The 21342-nt window shown below is 46.4% G+C and overlaps 1 protein-coding gene across 13 annotated transcripts in view; it reads right to left on the bottom strand.

Annotated features, from left to right (window-relative positions):
* Positions 1-21342, bottom strand: part of STARD9 (StAR related lipid transfer domain containing 9) — a 123433-nt gene that overhangs the window by 4961 nt on the left and 97130 nt on the right. For 9 of the 13 annotated variants that reach the window (XM_040492409.1, XM_040492405.1, XM_040492407.1 and 6 more), the window contains 4 exons: positions 10649-20818; positions 10265-10462; positions 9644-9827; positions 9157-9297 (listed from right to left, as the gene is read on the bottom strand). In XM_040492409.1, the coding sequence (XP_040348343.1) occupies positions 9157-9297; positions 9644-9827; positions 10265-10462; positions 10649-20818 (10693 nt within the window). Of the gene's footprint in view, positions 1-6316; positions 6359-9156; positions 9298-9643; positions 9828-10264; positions 10463-10648; positions 20819-21342 lie in introns of those variants that run through there. The other 4 variants (XM_040492412.1, XR_005795789.1, XM_040492406.1 and 1 more) reach the window with 4 other exon arrangements.

Raw genomic sequence — 21342 nt, 5'->3', positions numbered from 1 at the left:
ATTCTGTGTCTCCCTCTCTCTCTGCCCCTCCCCCGTTCATGCTCTGTCTCTCTCTGTCCCAAAAATAAATAAACGTTGAAAAAAAAATTAAAAAAAAAAGAATTTATTATTACTATAAGAAAAGAATAAGTTAAAAAAATTATAGTGGGGATATGACTTCCTAAACAGGGCATAAAATTCAGAAGCCATGAAGGAAAACATTGGTAAACACCAGGCAACACAAAATTAACATTTTCCAGGAGCGCCTGGGTGGCTCAGTCAGTTGAGCATCCAACTCCTGATTTCAGCTCAGGTCGTGGTCTTGCAGTTGGTGAGTTTGAGCCCCACATCAGGCTCTGCTCTGACAGTACGGAGCCTGCTTGGGATTCTCTCTCCCCTCTCTATGCCCTTCCCTTGCTCATGCTCTCTCTCTCTCTCTCTCTCAAAATAAATTTTAAAAACTTTAAAAAGTAACATTTCCAGGTAGTAATAAAAAAACAAACAAAATAAAAACACACAACTAGGAAAAAACACTGGTATCTCAAATGAAACAGAAGGATAATTTTCTTAATATAAAAAGAGCCTCTAAAACCAAAAAGACTAACCCACTCGAGAAGTGGATATAGTGCACTGTCATGGAGCAAAAGGACACAGAACTTTTAAGAATCTGAAAACACACTCGATCTTAGACACATGAGGAGAACTGCAAATGCGTATTTTATGCCCATCACACTGCCAAAGACTGAAGGAAAAACCCTTGGCAACGCTCTGTTAAGCAGAGTGGTCAAGTATTATTTAAGAGTGTAAACTGGTATACTTTGGAAACATCTACCACATATTTTAAATTTAAAAATGCACATATCCTTTGACCTACCAATCTCATTCGTAGGAATGCAACCAAGAGATGTTCTGTCATTTAAGTATAAAAGCGATAAACAATTTCAAATACAAACTCAGGGACCAAAGAGAAAGGGCCCATGAGTCTTTCTGGAAGAAATTATGAGGGGACGAATCACTAGGGAGGAATAAAAATGCCTGGAAAATTACTAGAAGTGAGCAGAGTCCATTTAATCTAGCCTAAGAACAACTCTACGAATGCAAACATTATACACAATGTAGAAATACTTTGACAAAAAGTAAAGGAAAAAAAAAAGGGTAGAATGCATTGATTTCCTGATGTTTTATAAAGGTAACAACACTGCTAAATCAAGTAACAAAGACTATTTGAAGATATAAAAGTGTTCATGGAAAGAATTTTTTAAACGCTTCCAGATTATCAGACAAAAAAGACACATATTTACCCTCACAGCAGAGAACAAACAGACCACATAATGATAAAACAACAAAAAATTTTTAGATGTCCATGGGAAGGTATGCCTAGGTGGCTCAGTCAGTTGAGCATCTGACTCCTTGATTTCAAATCAGGTCACAATCTCATGGTTATGAGATTGAGCCCCATGTCAGGCTCTGTCTAAGTGTGGGGCCTGTTTGGGATTCTCTCTCTCCCTCTTGCTCTGCCCTTCCCCTGCTTACTCATGTGTGTTCTCTCTCTCTCTCTCTCTCTCTCAAAAAAATAAATTAAATAAATAAGTTGATGTCCATGGGAATACTGATAATGAAAAAACCTTAATAAACTTAAAAAAGTAGAAATAATATTTCTCTGGATTCTTTCATAATCAACACGTAGCAAACTAAAAATTAATAATAAAATCAGGAAACACAGGAGGCTTTCTACCAAAAAGTTCTTAAGAACTCATAAGAACTGGATTAAGGAAGAAATACAAACTGAAAATGCAAAATTACTATAAAAAATAGATAAAATATGTAAGTTATGGGATATAACTAAAGTACCATTCAGGTGGAAAATTTTAACTTTAAATATTTACATCAGTGAAAAATAAAAAATAAATGAGTTGGTGTAATACCTATACACCAACAAATTAGACAGATGAACAAATTCCTAGAAAGACACAAACTACCAAAACTGACTCAAGAAGAAATAGATTCTGAAAACAATATGACACTATATGTTAGCTAACTAGAGTTTAAATAAAAATTCTGAGGGGCACCTGTGTGGCTCAGTCGGTTGAGTGTCCGACTTCGGCTCAGGTCATGATCTCATGGCTCATGAGTTCGAACCCCACGTTGGGCTTTGTGCTGACAGCTCAGAGCCTGGAGCCTGCTTCAGATTCTGTGTCTCCATCTCTCTATGTCCCTTCCCCACTCGTTCTCTCTCTCTCAAAAATAAACACTAGAAAAAAAATTTTTAATAAAAAATTTGAAAAAAGGAAAAAAAATAGAATATCTGAACAGACATTTAACAAGATATTGAATTAGTAATCAAAGCAATTCCCACAAAGAAAATTTCAAGACCAGATAATTTCATTAGCTTCAAATCTACCAAACATTTAGAGAATTAACACCCAATACTTCACAAATTCTTTCCAAAAACAGAAGAGGAGAGAATAGTTCATAAATCATTCTAGAAGTCCCTGACATAAAACCAAAGAAATGCATATCAACACACAAACCCCCAACAAAATATTAGGAAGGTGAATCTAGCAACACAGAAAGAGTTATATACATCATGACCAAGTATACACCATTCCTGGGATTTATCCTAGGAACACAAGCTTAGTTCAATATACAAAAATCAATCATGTAATACACCATATTAATAAAAGAAAAAATCCACACAATCATCTCAATAGTTACAAAAAAAATATTTGACTAAATTTAATACCCTTTTATGATGAAAACTCACTCAACAAACTAGGACTGGAAAGAAATTTCCTCAACTTGATAACAACTGTCCACAAGTTAACATCATCCTTAATGGTAAAAGGCTGAGTGGTTTAGTACTAAGATCAGCAACAAGAATGTGTGCTCTCATAGAACTTCTATTAACATTGAACTGGAGATTCTACCCAGGGCAATTAAACAAGAAAACAACAACAGGGGCAGATGATATGGTCTTGTATATAGAACGCCCTAAGGAAGCTACTAAAAAACTATCAGAGCTAATAAAAAATCAACTCAGCAAGGGTACAAGAAACAAGATCAATACACAAAAATAAACAGAGTAGCAATTAACAAACTGAAAATGAAATTAACAATTCCATTTATAACAGCATCAGAGGAATAAAATAATAAACTGAATAAAACAAATTCAAAATTTACACTCTGAAAACTACAAAACAGTGTTGCAAACAAAGAAGACCTGAATAAATGGAAAGATACTCCATATTCATGGATCAAAAGACATTACTATTAAGATGTTTAATACACCCCAAAATGACACAAACATTCAATGAAATCCAAATCCAAATCCCACCTGACTTCTTTGCAGAAATTGATAAGCTCATCCCTAAATTCACATGGAAATTCAAGGGACTCAGAATAGCCAAAACAATCTTGCAAAAGAATAAAGTTGGACACTTCCTGATTTCAAAACTTACTACGAAGCTACAGTAATCAAAATAGTGGTACTGACATAAGGACGGACATATAATTCAATGGCATAAATTCAGAGTCCAGAAATAAATCCATACATCTATGGGTCAATTCATCTTTGACAAGGGCACCAAGACAATTCAATGGGGGGGAAATGATAGTTACTAACAAATGGTGGTGGGACAAGTGGATATTCACATGCAAAAGAAAAAAATTCAACTCCTAATTTTGTCTCACTAAATACAAACATTAACTCAAAATGGATCAAAGACCTACACCTAGGAACTAAAAGCATACAACTATTTTTTTTTATTTTTTATTAAAAAAATTTTTTTTAACGTTTATTTATTTTTGAGACAGAGCATGAACGGGGGAGGGTCAGAGAGAGGGAGACACAGAATCTGAAACAGGCTCCAGGCTCTGAGCTGTCAGCACAGAGTCCGACACGGGGCTCGAACCCACGGACCGCGAAACCATGACCTGAGCCAAAGTCGGCCACTTAACCGACTGAGCCACCCAGGCGCCCCAGCATACAACTATTAAAAGAAAATACAGGCACACCTTGGAGATACTGTAGGTTTGGTTCCAGATCACTGGAATAAAGTGAGTCAGATTATTGTTTTGTTTCCCAGTGCATATAAAAGTTATGTTTACACTATATTATAATCTACTGAGTGTGCTATCATTACATCTAAAAAAACCCCAATACATAGGGCACCTGGGTGGCTCAGTCAGTTGAGCCTCTGACTCTTGATTTTGGCTTGGGTACACAATCCCAGAATTATGGGATGGATCAGGCTCCATGCTGACAGTGGAGCCTGCCTAAGATTCTCCCTTTCTCGGGGTGCCTGGGTGGCTCAGTCAGTTAAGCATCCAACTTGAGCTCAGGTCATGATCTCACGGTCTGTGAGTTCAAGCCCTATATCGGGCTTTGTGCTGACAGCACGCAGCCTGGAGCCTGCTTAAGATTCTGTCTCCCTCTCTCTCTGCCCTTCCCCTGCTCACACTCTGTCTCTTTCTCTCTCAAAAATAAACATTGTTAAAAAATGTTAAAAAAAAGATTCTTTCTCTCCGTCTGCCCCTCTCCCCTGCCTGTGCTCTCTAAAATTAATAATAATAATAATAGTAATAAAAAACAATGCATATAACTTAATTAAAAGTACTTTATTGCTGGAGTGCCTGAGTGGCTCAGTTAAGCATCCAACTCTTGATATCGGCTCAGGTCATGATCTCATGGTGGTGAGATCGAGCCCCTTGTTGGGCTCTGCACTGAAAGCACAGACCTGGTTGGGATTCTCTCTCTCCCCCTCTCTCTCTGCTCCACCCCTGCTCATGCTCTCTCAAAATAAATAAACTTTAAAAAAATACTTTATTGATAAAAAATGCTAACCATTATTTGAGATTTATATTGTAACCATTATTTGAGTCATAATCATTGATCACAGGTCATAACAAATATAATAATAATTAAAAAGTTGGAAATATTTCAAGAATTACCAAAATGGGACACAGAGACATAAAGTGAGCAAATGCTGTTGGAAACATGGCGGACAGACTTGACTTACACAGCACAAACCTTCAATTTGTAAAAAAAATGCATTACCTGCAAAGCATAATAAAGCAAAGCACAATAATAGGAGGTATGTTTGCCTATATAGGCATAATCTTTGTGACCGGGGATTAGGCAAAAATTTCTTAGATATGAAACCAAGAGCGCAAGCAATAAAAGGAAAAAATAGATAAAACAAACAGCATCAAAACATTTGTGCTTCAAAGGACATCACCAAAAAAGTATAAAGACAATACATAGAATGGGACACAATTGTTACAAACCAGATATATAACTGATAAAGAACTTGTACTACAATATATAAAAAAATTATTAAACTTAATAAAAAGATAATAATCCAATTATAAAATGGACAAAAGGTCTGAAAAGACATCTATCTGAAGAAAACATATAAATAGCTAGAGTAAACACATGAAAAGATGCTCAAAACCATTAGGATAATGCAAATCAAAACCACAGTGAGGTACCATGTCACATCCACTAGGACAACTATAATAAACAAAGATGATGGTCAACATGGGGAGAAATTCAGTGCTCACACACTGCTGGTGGGGCTTTAGAGTAGCGTAGCCTCTGTGAAAAATAGTTTGCTGATTGTTCAAATGGTGAAACACAGTTTCACCCATCTATGGACCCATCAACCCAACTCCTAGGTATATACTCAAAAGACAGGAAAATGTATGCCCATACAAAAACTTTTTTTCTTAAGTCAATAAATTTTTATGCAAAGAATTTTACATGTGATTCCTTCCACGGCCAATCACTGTCGTTCTTCCAAAGTCAGAATCATAATCTTCAAAATAGCCCCTTTATAAAGAACTTTTGGGGGCACATATGTGGCTCAGTTGGTTAAGCATCCAACTCTTGATATCATCTCAGATAATGATCTCATGATAGTGAGAATGAGCCCTGTGTCGGGCTCTGTGCTTACAGCATGGAGCCAGCATGGGATTCTCTCTCTCCCCTTTTCTCTCTGCCCCTCCCCTGCTATGCTCTCTCTCTCTCAAAATAAATAAATAAACTTAAAAAAAAAAAGTTGACATCCTAAACTGGTGAAGCACAGGCAAGCTGCCTAGAGGAACAATCAAATGTTAAAGAGACAGCTCAACAGCCATCTGGAAAGAATAAAGTTGGATCCACACCTCATATATTCAAAATGAATCAAAGATTTAAATAGGAGGGGCGGGGAGCCTGGATGCCTCGGTCAGTTGAGCGTCTGACTCTCGATTTCGGCTCAGGTCATGATCCCAGGGTCATGGGATCAATTCCCCTCCTCGGGCTCTGTGCTGAGCTGAGCGTGAAGCCTGCTTAAGATTCTCTTGCTCTTCCTCTCTCTCTCCTGCTTGCTTGCTCTCTCTAAAATAAAAATTAAATTAAAAGAAGATTTAGGGGCACCTGGGTGGCTCAATCAATGAGTGTATGACTTCAGCTCAGGTCATGATCTCATGGTTCGTGGGTTCGAGCCTTCCGTTGGACTATGTGCTGACAGCTCAGGGCCTGGAGCCTGCTTCGGATTCTGTGTTTCCCTCTCTCTTTGCCCCTCCCCCATTCATACTCTGTCTCTCTCAAAAATGAAATAAAAATATTTAAAATTTAAAAAATTTTTAAAAATTAAAAAAGATTTAAATATGAAAAATAAAACTATACAATTTCCAGAAGAAACCACAGAAGTTCTTTATACAACTTTGGAATGAAGAACATCTTTCTAATTATGATCAGAACATAAACACTTAAGAGGAGAACTGATAAATTTTCTGAATAGCTCCAAACACAATAAGCAAAGCCAAAAGAGAACAAAGAACTGGGATAAATATCATTAATTCCTATTAGGCAAAGGGCTAGCTTGCTAAAGAACTCCAGAAACTAGTAACAGTAACACAGAGAAATGAGCAAAGGATACGAACAGATGGCCCAGCAAAAATTTAAACATTTGATAACCTGTTGGAGAAACTGTGTATATCTGTGAGGTAACATCTGTCAATATTAAGATCTCAAATACACATACTCTTCTGGGTATCTACCTCATGGATATATTTGTAGGTTTAGGAGATGATGCATACACACAGTTATTTACTGTAGCACTGTTTACAACATCAAAAGACTGAAATCAACCCCAGCTGGAGGACTGGTTACATAAATTACACTGGATCTTTATAATGGAATGCTACGTAGCAGTGAGAAAAAAAAAAAGAGACAAAGCAAGTTCTCTATACAGTCATGTAGAAAGAGCTCCAAGATACCCTGAAGTGGCATGATATGCTTTATTCCATGAGCATTAAGATACTCTAGGAGGGCTCCCCCGACACAATAGTGCTATTTCTTTGGGGGCGGCAAGGGAGAAGGACCGGGTTGTCTGCTGCTAGGGGCGGGTACTTCCCTAGTTACCTTTAGAGATAGGTATACATAATTTTTTGTCTTTTCTACCATAGGAAAAGATTACCTATGCAAAACATCACATTTAAAACCATACAATAAAAGAGAAAAAAGAAACACTAAGTATTCAGCTGTTAAAAAGAATAAGTCAGCAGCAGATTTGGTGGTGCGCAATGGTGTCCAAAAGACATTCTTAAGGAAGAAAAGTGACAAAGCAGGTCACTTTTGCTGCCATTCATGTGCTTTAGAAAGAACACACATTATAAAAAAAGAGAGAGAGAGAGAGAGAGAGAGAGAGGGAGGGAGAGATTTAAAAAAAAGAAAAAACATGGGGGCGCCTGGCTGGCTCAGTCAGAAGAGTATGCGACACCTGATCCTGGGGTTGTACAGATTACTTAAAAATAAAATCTAAAAAAAAAGGGAAAAAGAAAAAAATAATGCATATAACAAAATAAATAAAATTTAAAAAATTAAAATATAGAAAAAATACATTAAAAAAAGAAGAAAAAAATTTTTAATATGCACATTCTTTTAGAAAGACATACAACATATTCAGAATACCTCCAGAAATCCACACCGTACTGGGATAGAAGATTGGTTCTGAGCAGGGCAACAGGAGACTGAAAGACGAACTTGGCATTGTATATCTTTGCTACTGTCTGAATACTAGTGAAGTTTTACTATAAAGTGAATTTCAAATTTTATATCCCTGGCCAGATCTTACCTGTGATAAACCTGTGTTTCCAACTGCTCCCTTTGCATTTCTCACAGAGACTTCAAAGCCAGTAAGTCCCAAACTAGACTCATGACCTTCCCCACAAAACCTGTCCTCCCCCAGTGCCTCACAGTCACCATCACTGCCCCTTCAGCTGCTCTGGCCAAAAAAAAAGTGTGTTGTTTCTGACTCCACCCTCGCCCTTCCTCTGCGTCCAGTGAATGTGCTCTGTCCAGGGCACCCCCCTGGGCCCCTGTGTTCATTGTCACTAGCAAGGCTGCAATGGGCAGCTCTCACCAGGCTTTGCTGTGGTCATTGCTGGTCCACCCACAGCTGCCCAGTCCCCTCTCCTATAACCTCATCAACCTGCTCCCCTGGTTTCAAGGCTTTAGAGCAGCTTCTGTGAAGTAACATCAATCCGAAAGGGGCCTGAATTTGCAGCAGAGTCTACGTGATCTGGCCTTTTCTAGTCCTTCCTCAAGTCACTCTCCTTTCTTACCATATTCCAGCCATGCTAGCTTTCTTTTAGTTCCTCAAACTCTTCCTCCCTGAGGCCTCACTTACCAAGACCTCTGCCTGGAAGGCTATGTTCCCCACCCAACCCCCCGTCTCTCCTGACACCTGACATACTACACTAAGCTTCTGCTCTGTTAACTGCCTCTCACGCTTCTGGTGTCACTTTAAACACACTCTCTTCAGAGCATCTTTGGTGACCTTCCAGATCAGATCCCATTTTATATTGGCTTAGAACCCCTTCTTCATATAACTTACTGCAACAGTGCTTAAATAATCTTACAATAATCTGTGCATATCCCTCTAATGGTTTAAGAAGAACTTTTTTGCTCACTGCTCTATCCCCAGTGCCTAAAATAGTACCTACAAAATAAACACATGTTGAATGAACACACAGGGAGAAGGAGGCAAAACTAAGAGAGAGACAAAGCCTATCTATCATCCACGAGAAGGGTTCAAGTCAGCGACAGCCTCTGGGAGGCAGAACTTCCTGCTCCAACTCCTGTCTCAGTGGCTCTGGCCTGTGGCTCATTGTTAGTATCTGCCCACTCACCACACTGTCTGGGGACTGGAGCTGGTCCGACAATAAGGCGTTGCTGCTGTTGTAGCCAGAGGTAAGACCAGAGGAGAGGCTTCCATTGGAGCTGGCAGACAGGGAGCTGGAGGCAGCCAGTGCGTGCAGCTTTTCTTCTTCCTTACAAGGATGGATGGCTGGCAACCAGCTGCTGGTACACCTTCTCTATCCCCTTCTCCCCTGAAACCACCCCTCCTCACCTCCCCAGTGCCTCCCCACATACCTACCCCAACTCTAAACCAAAGCAGCCTCCTCCCAGATTTTGGCCTGGGGACAGGAGCCAGTCAGAGGAGGGTGACAAGTAAAAAGAGCGAGCACAGCTTTGAGCTGGCACTAGGAGTCCAACGCCTTCCTCCAAAGGCTACATCCCAGGACTCCAAGGCAGCCCGGGCGAAGGCTGACCCGGTCTGGTGTCTTTCCCAGGCTCCTGGCCCACCCAGAATCACTAGCTTGCCCCATGCCCCACCCTCAGTAGCTGGGAGATGATCTGCTGGCGGATTCTCAGCTTCTCCTGCTCGGTCCGCTCCTGCAGCCGGGTCCGGGCCCGGGCAATCTCCACCTTGGCCTCCTCGCGGGCGCGCTGGTATTCTTGCAGCATCAGCGCTATGTCTGAGGCAGGGTGAGCAGACCGTGATGCCGACCCTGGGCTCCTAAGGAAGACCACAGGGTGGAGAGATGCCTTCTAACATGGTGGGTGCATGGGTGACAGCCCTGGCCTGCTTACCCCAGACCTATTCAACACCATCCTCTTGAAGGACCCATCCTCTCTTTGCCCAGTTTGGTTTTACCACCCATTTTGAGGTTCAGGCCTGCTGTCTTACACAGAAGGTCACAGCTGCTCTGTCGACCCTCTCCCATGAGCTCTGCCCCCACCCTGTTCCCTCCCACATCCTCCTTTTTCCCTTTGACCCATTCTCCCCGAGCTGCCTCCACCTGCCCACAGGAACGTAGGACCGTAGGAACGTAGGACCCACTCTTGGAATCACTCCTGTCCAAAGGAAGCTGCAGCCCCCACTTTCCAGGCCCTGCCCCCCACAGCCCTCCCACTCCATACACAATCTGCTCTCTGCAGGGTCCTGGTCCATACCTGGTAGTTTCCACAACATCCTTCCTCAGCTGCTGCAGGTATTCTCGGCGCCTGCTGGGTAGGCCGAGGTCCCGGGTGGGGAGATCCCTGTTGGGCAGGAGGCTCAGTTGTTTCTGGGGGCTGAGGTTCCGTGTCTGGTGTAAGTTCTGAAGTCGTTCAGCTCGCTCTCTCCGGAGGGCCTCAATGGTTTGTTTTTGCCTGAGACAAAATGTGATTGATTCACTGAAGCTGGCCCTGAATGCCCTTCTCCATCTTAAGATCTATCTCTGAGCCCCAGAAGATCCCAGAGCTGAGCAGGGGAGAAAGGAACAGCCAGCTATTAGCCTTCTGTGGTTCTCCTTCAGCCCACCCCTTGCCCTTTCACGCCAGGCTGGGGGCACTTACCGGGCAAAGAGCTCCTCCCAGGTGGACTGCAGAGGCTCCTCAGCAGCAAGTGCCTCCCCTGTCCCACTTTGCAGCACCTGCAGCAGGGCATCGGCCTCCCCAAAGCCGTGGTGCAACTTCGCTTCTGTGAGCTCTGTGCTGAGTGAGAGGTTCTGGGCCCCAATCTGCAAGGGGATCTGCTCCCTCTGGGACCACTCAGGATCCTGGCTCTGGTTGTCAGGAGATTGTAGGGGCTTCTGTCCCTGTTTTCCAGAGCTAAGATCACACCTGGTTCCCAGTGACTCCACACCTAGCCCCCCAGGAGAGCCATCCTGAACCCCGCTCCAATGACTGACTTTGTTATGCACTGAGGAGTCCCTCAGGCCGTGATGCTGGGGCTCAGCGGCCATGCATACCTGGGAACTGGAGCTCAGGAGCACCTCAGATTGGCAGGTAGGGCTCAAAGTGGGACCCTGGAGCCCTGCAGTAGCAGTCAACTCAGAGACAGGGCAGGGTCTGAGGTGATGAAGGCCTCCTCTTGAAGAGGAAAAGTCCAGAGTGGGTTGTGGCTCACCCTCATTTTCTGTCTTGCTCCGCCATTCACTTGGCTCCCTACTGCTCAGCGAGCCACACTCCAAGGAAGCCACGTCCTCAGGCACGAAGTCATCAGCCAGATTCGGACTCTGGCTCCTCAGTGAGGGTGGTGGTGGTCTGCTTTGGACCAAGGTGGTGGTCTTGGGCTGAAGCTGCTGAGGGGGCTGATCTATGAAACAGACTTGGAGTTTTGGGCTCTGTGGTGGACTGACCGGGGACCTCACCTCAAGGAGCGAACTGCCATCACTCCTTTCTAAGGGACTTCCACCTTCTCCACATGGAGCCCCCACTCTTTGGGAGTCACCGGACTCATTAACAATTTGAGAATAAATATCCACTGGAGGCCTGGGGGAATCAAGGAACCGTTCTGGACTGGAGACAAAATTCTGGCGGCCTTCAAGAGGACAAGCTGAGGGGGCTGTGAGACACAAAGAATCTGGGGAGATCCCCAATCCTTGGGTGCTGACACTAAGCGTGAGTATTGGGGAGGAGGCCCTGTCTACCAACAAGGTACCCACGGTGCCCAGCTCCTTCTGGACCTTAGGATTCCCCATGGACTCTGCAGGACTGGGGCAGGGCCCTGGGGAGTGGGAGCCTTTGAGGCTGGGGCTGTTGACAGCCAGGCAGGAGGGCTCCTCTGCCTGGACGCTGGGAGGCAGGGAGGCATTAAGGGAAGCCTGAGGGATCACAGAAGGGGGGTTCTGCCCAAAGTGGGCTTTCTGAAGCCTCGAGTGGTATGCGGGTGCTGGAAAGCTCTGGGGCCTGAAGTGGGGGCTTTCTTCCTGAGATTCTGAGGGCCCTGCCATTTTCCATGCAGTTTCCTCTGACTCTCTCCTCTGAAGGGTCCCTGTGGCATGTCCCTTTTTTTGAGACATGATGGGGATATCTGAGCCCAGCACTTCAAGGACCACACTGACCTCCTGAGGGTTGGCCTCTGGGGTTGGAAGGTGCAGAGGTGGTAAGGCCAGTTCAGTTTGGATGCCCTCATCCATGGTGGTCTGAGTACAGCAGTCCATCATTAGGGCCTGGGTCATCTCATCTGGGGACTCTCTCTTGACCTTCCGCTCCTTTTCAGCCACACTTGGCTGGGAGAAACTCCCTAACAGCTCCGAGGTGCTGTGTAGCAGTTGTGAGAGATGGAGAGACAGGTTGTGCATGCTAGTCCAGGAGACCAGACCAGAGCCTGGCACTGCACTTGTTTCTGGCTGAGCAGAGACGTCAGTGGAGCTCCAGCAGACACTGCAGCCTAGGGTCTGTGTGCCCTGCTCCAAGGTGCTCATCCTGGACTGCCCCACAGGGCCACATGCCTCTGATGGATACAGAAGCATAATCTCATCTACTGGACCTGCAGCATTTTCTTCTGCCAACAGGGGCCTACTCCTCAGACAGCCTGCTTCATCAGGAGTGCCCAGGGTCTGGGCCCTCTTGTCAGGACCCTTACTGGGGATTGTTCCTTCAGGGGTGTTCAGGATGTGGGGGCTCCCCAAGGCAAATGAGGAGCCCCATACTTCCCAGGCCTCATGTGAACCTTGGGCATTTCTAATGCTGTTCTGTGTGCTTCCCAGGTCCCGGCCATTGGCATAGGTGCTGAGGTGGGAGTGGAGCGGAGAGTTCTGGTCTTCCAGGCCATCGTCCATGCTTGAACAACGGGCCATGTTTGATGGTATCGGGCCCTGGGTACAAGAGACATCCGCGGCACTGCCAAACACATACTGCTTCCAGCCAACGTGCACAGGACCCTCTGGACGTGCGGAGAGGATGTAGGGATTGATGTCCCTGGAGCCAAAGTGTAATGTTCCTTTGTCTACCCTAGAGTGCCACTTCTCTGGATTTTCCTGCCAGGACTCTTCCAGGGTACTAGATGTCCAGCCTGTCATGAAGTCAGGGATTGGCATGCAAGAAAGATCTGAGGACTTTGGGTAAGGAGGGTTGGTAGGTTGTGGGGGCTGGTGACCAGCAGTGCTCATGTCCCAGTTAGATGAGGCTTTCTGACTGCAGCCCTCAGCTTTCAGAGATGTTCCTGCTGCTGACTTTCCTTTGAAATGACCCCTGGGATGTGGAGTCCACCATCTGTTAGGCTCCTGTGTATCTTCATCTGTGGGGGAAGGAGGCTCCACACTCAAATTCAGCTCCTGAAGAGACCGGGAAGAGCTGACCACAGAGAACTGTGGTCTGGGGGAGGACCTGGAGTGTTTGGGGCCAGAAAAGACTGAAATCACAGGAAGTGAGCACCCATGATGGGGAGCCGGCTGCTCCCTGCCAGAGGCAGGCAGGCCAGGGGTCTGGGGTGTGGGCCATGGGGCTCCACTCTGCCCCAAAGGCATGGAGGCTGAGTCTTCAAAGCCTGATGAAAGCATCTTGGACACAGAGAGATGGGCTACAGATGCTTCCTCTCTGCCTGCATCTATAATTCGACAGCTGTCCAACCCACCTTCATGGGAAGGTTGGGAGCTCCTGCCCTGGGCAGGCTCTTCCCGACCACCCGAAGCCTGGTGTCTCTGCTGCTCTTCCTCATCCCAGGGTCTGTCAGCTTGGTGCCTAGAAATGTGTTTTAACTTTGCTACAAACCTGGCTTGGGGATCCAATCCACTGTGATCTCTGGACTCAGTGGAAAGTTGTGGTTTTTCTGGAAGGCACTGGATGGCATCTTCTAAACATCCATGCTGAGGTTCCCCCAGAAGCTCACTCTCAATAGACCCTTCACTTAAATTCAGGGTGTATGGCCTCCCAGTTGTTAAAGGTGGTTCTGGCTTGGTTTGAGAGTCCTGTGCATTCTGGCCACCTACAGAGCTATCCTGAAATTCCCTCAGTGGCTCAGAGTACATGTCTGCAGAGGAAAAGGTAGCCTCAGGCTCTAGGCTGGCTTTCTTCTCAACAACCTTTTTCTCAGGATCCTCTCCTGACCTTGAGCTTCCATGAGCCACGGAGTGGCTCAAGGAACATGTCATCACATCAGGGGCAGAAGGGGAGCTGCCCTCTTGAGCCAGAGATAGGACAGGAGCGGAAGCGGAAGGCTCCCAAGAACTGATGTCTGCTGGTGCAAATACTACACGAATGCCTTTGGGCTCAAGGCCAGGAGTCCAGAGCACTTCAGGTGCCCTGGAATAGCTTTCTGCTGTCTCATCCATTCCACAGGCTCTGGAAGATACTATGCAGGGTGGCTGGAGAGTATGTAGGGCAGTCTTGGCACTCCTCTTCCTCAGGTCACCGTCTCTGTAACACGATAAAGTATAGGACGGGGATGCACAGGCACGAGAATCCATGGGTTGAGGATTGCAAAGATGCCAGCAAGGCGATGTTCCACTGTCTTCCTGCCCCCTAGGTGGACTAAGAGCCCTGCTGCCTTCCATGCTCCCTGAGATGACGACACGGTCTAAAGTTTCCTGTGGATGTCTGCACTGGGACTCCTCCTGAACTTCAGAATCAGGGCTAGGTCTTTGATCTGGCAATGGAGTTGATCTAGGATGTTTGCTGCTGGCACTGTTTGCTGGGCTGCAGGCTTCTGCCAGCCCACAGTCATCGCTCTCCTCCCACTTCACATGGTGCTGTGAAGGAGCTTCTGTATCAGCCCTTCTTGGGGCTCCAGGAAGGATGGTACCCTGTTTGGGACTTGCCCCCCCTTCCTCTAAGCCAATGGAAGCCTCAAAGCACCGGCCATGGTCTTGGGTACGTCCTGAGAGGCTGACAGAATTCTGAACATCACAGGTCACAAGCCCACTTTCAGAACAGGTTGTTTTTCCTCCCTGTGCAGCCACTGAGAAATTACCTGAACCTCCACCACAAGTGGTATCTAGAATTCTAGGTTCGTGATGCACTGGGTTGGTCTCCTGACCACCAGGGCGTGTGCCTTCTGCAGTCTCCCATTGAGCTAACTGGCTTCCCCCACACAGAATCATGCCAGGATCACCAGAAGGGGCCCAAGAAGATAAGGCAGCCACTGCTTTCTCTGACCTTACCCTCCTGTCCACTACCAGTGCGGAAGGAAAACTGTCTGAGCTCACAGGATCAGCAGAGGAAGGTGTTCTGGTTGCTTTTTTCTTTTTCTCTCTGATTTCAGAAGAGCTACAGTGACATACAAACTGTTCACCAGCTCCCAGAAAATGTCTCCGTTCTCCAGTACAATGGCTTTTGCCTGGAACAGGGGCTGCATGGGAGGAAGTTTGTGAGGGATGCCGTGGCCCTGTTTTAGTTTCAGTGTTGGGCAGATGTTGAAAGCTGTCTGCAGGGAGGGGTGTGGCCTCATCAGTCGACAGATGTCCTGGTTCAGCAGAGAGAGAGGTCACATAAAATCCTTGTGCTTCATCCTCATTCCTGGTCCTATCTGACACCGACTGGTCCCTTTGTGGACACTGAGGCCTACCACGGGCCCCTGAAGAATGTTCAGGTTCTAATAAAGTCACATAGTAAGGAAGAACATTGCCATCAGCCCCTAAGCCATGAAACTGCTTTCCCTGGGCCTTTGCTTGTCTGATCTCCTCTAACACAGCCAGGTCCGTAGATGTATGAGCACAGTGCTCTGGGTGACGCACCCTCAGCAGGGACACAGGTGCTGAGAAACCACCACCAGCAGGACTGAGGTCCTTGGCTTCCTTCTCTGCCTTCTGCTTAGCCTGCTGGCCTTGACTGTTACCCTCTTCTAAGAGGCAGCTGGTCTTTTCAAGTGGGCTAAATCCCCTTTTCAGGGGACTGGCTCTTTCTGATCCTCTTTGCACAGCTGCCTCAGCTTCAGAAGCAAAACTCTTCCTGGGACTCAAGCCCATCACGATGCTTCTGAGGTCCCCTCCTTCATCTTGAGTGCTTGCTGATCTCCTGCTCTCTGCCCCCAGGGAAATGCTCTCTGGTACATGGAACTGACCATGAGATGCCATGGCCGTAGCTATCACAGACTCACACCAAGCAGTGTGTGCCAAGGAAAAGCCCCCTCTAACATCTCCCTGAGGGCTATAGCTTCGGGGCTCTCCACTCTGGTCTTGACGCCCTGCTCCAGTTACCAAGGGACTGTCAGTCATTTTGAACACCGTGGGATCCAGCACATAGTCAATGTGTACAGTATCACATGCGTGAAGGTAGTTTCTTGGTAGCCTTGCAGAATCCAAAGGCAAGGTACCACTCAGGTCTCTGTGAGGAGCCACAGAGGAATCTGGCTGGCTCAGCAATGGGCCAGTCTCCTGGCTAAAAGATGTGCTCACACAATGTGGGCTTGGGCTAGGAACTTGCTGAGTCCATGAGACCATTTTGTCTTCCTCCAGTAGGCTCCCTCCCGTTCGCACAATCATTTCCTCAACTCGGCCTTGAGCTTTTGGCCCCTTTTGCTTAGAACTACTTACATGTTTGGCAACTTGGCTCTCCTGAAAATCTTTCACAGTTTCCAGATCCTCAAGACCTCCCAAGCTACAGGGCTGCCCTCTGGGGCATGCAGATGCATTCCCTGCCTTGCTCTCCTTCTCAGAAGACATCTTCAATCTGGGCTGCGATGGCAGAGCACTAGCTGATGCCTCAGTTCTTGGATTACCGCAAGTGTCTGCGAACCCTCTACCAGCTGTACATGTCCCTACGCAATCACAAGTGTCCCAGGATGGTCTGTCTAATACAGCTGGGGGAGTGTGCTCTGTCATAAACTTAATGTCTTGTATACATTCCCTTAACTTGAAGGGGCTCAAGATGATTTTTCGGACTTGGGGACCTTTCCCAATGCTATTGTTAACCTCCATTTCTCCAGCTTCACTATCCCTAAAGGTAATATCATCTATCTGTTTTGGAGAAGATGGCTGATCCTTGAAAGACAGGTGGTTTCCAGAGCTGCCTGACCTCAGGGCACAGTCAGCCATCTCCCGGTCCCTCTGGTCCTGGAACACAGACTCCTTACTGACTCCCTGTGTGGGAGGAGCATATAGCTGCTTATTTTGCTTGGATTCAATTTCTAAGATGCCATTTTCCAGCTTCATTACACTCCTAATTAGCCTGGCCATTTCATCAGCACTGTTAACTCTTTTATTCTGTTTTCTTCCAGAAGGTTCTTCTTTGGGGTTTAACGTTTCTTGTGATCTTCCAGAGCCCTTGCATTCACTCAGGTTTTTTTCCTGAGAGCTTATAACTGACCGGAATCTTTCATATGTAGACTCTGTCTGTGGAAGCTTAAACTCTTTTGAGCAGCCTTTGGAATGGAGAGATTTCCCAAGAAGCCCAGATTCACTCTTCCCCTCTGCTTTCCCCCCACCCTTGTGGGCTGGACTCTCATCTTGGGCCATCATCTCTGGGCCTCTTACTCTATGACATACTGATTTAGACTGCAAAGAAACAGCAGTTTCCCCCAGCATGTCCTTGTCAAGGGCTAAATTGATGGTTTTATAGATGAAATCAGACCTGGCCCCGGAAGGAAGCTGTCTGTTCATATCAAACGCCTGGGTCTGTCTTAGGACTACATGGTGATCCTGCTCTTCTTCCCCATCTGCCTCAGACTCACAAACATGGAGAGGCCTCCCAGACCTACAATGGTTTGAGGAAACATTGCAATAGGACTGTATTGTGGCCTTTTCTTTTTCCTCAAGTGCTGAAAGACTGTGTTCATTTAAAATTCCAACTTGATTTTCAAATTCACATACCTTTGTGCTAGATGAAAGAAAATGTCTGTTCTGACCAACAAAAAGATAAACTGAATTATGGGTTTCTTCTTCAGTATTTCCAGGGCATTTCCCCATTTTTCTGATAACTTCCTTGGTGTTCAGATGAACTGGCCTCCCTGCTGTGACCTGCTGAGATGAGGGAATCTTGGAATTGTGGTTTTGTAACAGCACTGGCAAATTATTCTTCACATAAACATTGTGGAGAACCTGGTGGTCATGACCAAAGCCCCAGGCTTCCCTGGGGGGTGGGGAAGGCACTCTTGATTCTCTGCAAGCCGGAATCTCTAAGGCAGTTTCTGTCAGGGCATCCCGGCTTTTGGTCACATAGAATGTCTCCAAGGGGGGTGGCTTCAAGGAAGACAGGAATGGATTCCAGGCAGCAGAGTGGGGGTATGGCTCTGGACCTGACGCGAATGAAACGCTAGTGTGCCTTCCAACCACTTCCCTGGAGCTCTCCTGATAGTTCACCTTCTCCTCCTGGAGGGGCAGGTAGCTGCTGTGACTTAAGTGCCCCTCCTGGCCTGCACTATTCTTTCTGAGAGGAGCCCAGCCCCGGGGCCCATGGTTTTCTTTAGTGGCTATGGTGGCATTACTGTGACAAGGGCTCTTGAGGAAGAAACATTCATCAGAGCAAGTCATCAGTCCAGGCTTCCCATTACTCTGTGAAGACTCTTCCAAACTGTTCTGCTTGTCTTCACGTGCTTGTGTCATGGAATTTGCCACCTTGTTCTCCGCTACAAAGACTGGTGCATTTATATTTCCAGAAGTCAATGATTCTACATCTGCTGAGTAAGTGCCACTATGACTCACCTCTTTCTCTCTAGTTGTAAGGAAATCTGAAGTACCTTCTGTCTCAGCGCTCAGACTGTCCTGTTCTTTCTCTGCTCTCAAATGCCTAATTTTGGAAAAATGGAGAGGAAAGGTGCTGAAATGCAGACTGCTGGATACCCCAAAACCAACTGGCAACACAGTATCTGTTTCTTTGCCAGAAGCTTGGGTCAAGGAAGTGGAGTCTTCTTCAAGGGAGGGGACAGCTGGCCTGGGCTCTCTCACAGCCTCCAGAACAGGATAAGACAGTTCAAGGAGGTACTTCTGCTGAAGGGCAGCCCAGTCCCTCTCAGGTGCACTGCCTACATGAGTTAATGAGGCGGCAGAGGCAGCCAAAACATTTGATAGGCTAGAGGTGTTGGATGCTTCCGAGTTGCCCTGCTGGGCTGTATCAGGGGTACCTCTGGCTCGAAAGATGCCAGCAACTCGTGGCTGAAGAAGGCTGTACGACCCCCAGAATGACAGCCTGGATGTATCAGAGGCAGGGATTGTGTACACACCTCTTATATGGCAAGGCAGCTCAGCGCCGCCTTGGGGTACTTTGGAGTTATAAGGCAGGAGTGTTTCTGCCCTTGATGGCTTGAGTTCTTCCATATTTTGCCATTGTCCAGGCCTCTCCTGACCCTGGGGTTGAAATTCCTGGATATCAGGACTCGGACATAAGGAACCCACTATTCCTGAAGGGCTGCTGGAATTGATCTTAGAGTCACAGGAAAACCAGGAATCCACGGACAACAGAGGGCTCCCTCTTGAAAGCTGCAGGCCTTGGAGTGTGTTTGCCTGTTCAGAGGAGCTCACCTCTACCTCCGACTCAGGTTGTTCACAGTGAGGCTGGGGTGGGGGGCCAAGGTAAAATGAACTGCTCATTGGCAGGATGGCATCCAGCCTGGTTCCTGTTCTATGGTTGATGGGACCAAGCCTGCACATTGCCTCCTGGTCCACTATGGGCAGACTGCAGGTCTGCAGGTGCCAAAATGTCTCTGCGGGCATCTCATCAGCTGAACTGAAGAAAGGCTCTTGCTGATCTTCCCCCAGTTCCTCCTTGGCATCAATAAGGCTATCCAGGGAAAAGCTCCTGCAAGTTTGGGTGAATAGTTCACTGTCTGAGGACATGGTGAAGCCCCTCACAGGGACTTTAGCTCTGGCCCTGGGGTGGCCGTGGTGGTTGGTGAGATAACTGCTCCCTGAGCTGTCTGGCGGGCTTTCATATCCTTTCTCAGCCAGCGAGTCCTCAGATATTTGGCTGTCATCACTTTCGGAGTTCTCTGACTCTGGGAGATCCTGTTCCTTCCCCTGGAGGTCCTCTGGCTTCAGTGGCTCCATTTGGGCTTTGGCATAGACATAGGAGAGAGAGTCCACTGAGTAACTGCTATCCGCATCAGATAAGTCACCATCTTTCTCTCTTACAAGATCCACTCTTGGGCTGCAATCGTTGAGTGAGGATGTGGAATCTGGGTCTCCTGCGCTGTGCTGCCTCCTCAAAGAGCTGCCATGAGGCAAACAAGAGGAATTTCTGACAATGTCTCTGGCCTTAGCTACCAGCACCCTCTGCTGCCTTTTTGATGCCTTGCTTGAAGAAGGTGGTTTGGATTCTACCCAGAAAGTCTTGGCTGCCTTTCCATGCCCAGATGCCTGTCTGGGTCCACAGGGATGTGAGGAACTGCATCTGGCTCCCTTAGCAGTCTTGTGGGTCCCAACATTCCCTTCTTTACGCCACCCTGATCGTGTGTGGTCAGAGTCTGCTAGTCCCCTACCCCTCCTGGTATAGGTGGAAGGGCTGAGTGCTTCTGGCTCATCCTTTGGCTTTAGCTTGTTAGCTGAATGGTCAAGAGATGCTAAGCTCTGGGACACCATCCAACAGGGCTGCTTACCCACGCTCTCCATTTCCTGGATGCTGGCAGACTCAGAACTCACAGTGAGACAGGTGCCTGAGGCTGAGGCTCCTTTCCTTGCCAAGGCCCCCCTGGCTTTGCAGAGATGCCCCTTGCCTGAGGAACAGAGGGCATTCTTGCTGAAATGCCCTGTCCTTGGAGGGTAAGAAGCAGCCTGGGGCAAATATTCTTCTGATGGAATTGTCTCTGACATTTGGTCAGTAGGATCAGGCAAAGGAGGTACCATGGTGGAGGGATCTTGACTCAGGAAAATACTGTGGAGACAAGGAAATCCATCTCAGAAAAGTAGAAGGTCCCTATTGCCTGCTCACAGAGGGAATATAAAGTCCCACTTAGTTTTCTGTAAAAGAGGTTAAAAACTAGGCCAATGTCACTGTCCCCTAGCATTTGAAGTCAGAGAAAAGCTCTATGGGTACAAAAAGCAACTGTGGACTATATCCCTGGCTTCAAAGAGGCCCAGGTACACTCTGTTCCTTAATTTATCTTATAAAAAAATTGAACTGAATCTGAATGTAATCATGCCTTTAGGGAAAACTTCCATTTAATAGGCAGCATGAGGAACAGAGGAACCATCTAAATGACACCACAAGGAATCAAACAGGCAAACCTATAAAGCATCATATTCTACAGAACTGATACACTTTTAACAAATCAGTGATATGAAGAAATAAAAATGATGTCAAAGAAAAAGGAACTTAAAAGACATAACCACAAGCAGTGTGTAAATCCTATTTGGATCTTAATTTGAACTGTAAATACATATTTTTGAGGCTATTAG

This window comes from Herpailurus yagouaroundi, unplaced genomic scaffold, assembly GCF_014898765.1.
Source record: "Herpailurus yagouaroundi ecotype Mexico unplaced genomic scaffold, PumYag 184, whole genome shotgun sequence".
Lineage (NCBI taxonomy): Eukaryota > Metazoa > Chordata > Mammalia > Carnivora > Felidae > Herpailurus > Herpailurus yagouaroundi.
This window is presented reverse-complemented; position numbering and strand designations above follow the sequence as displayed.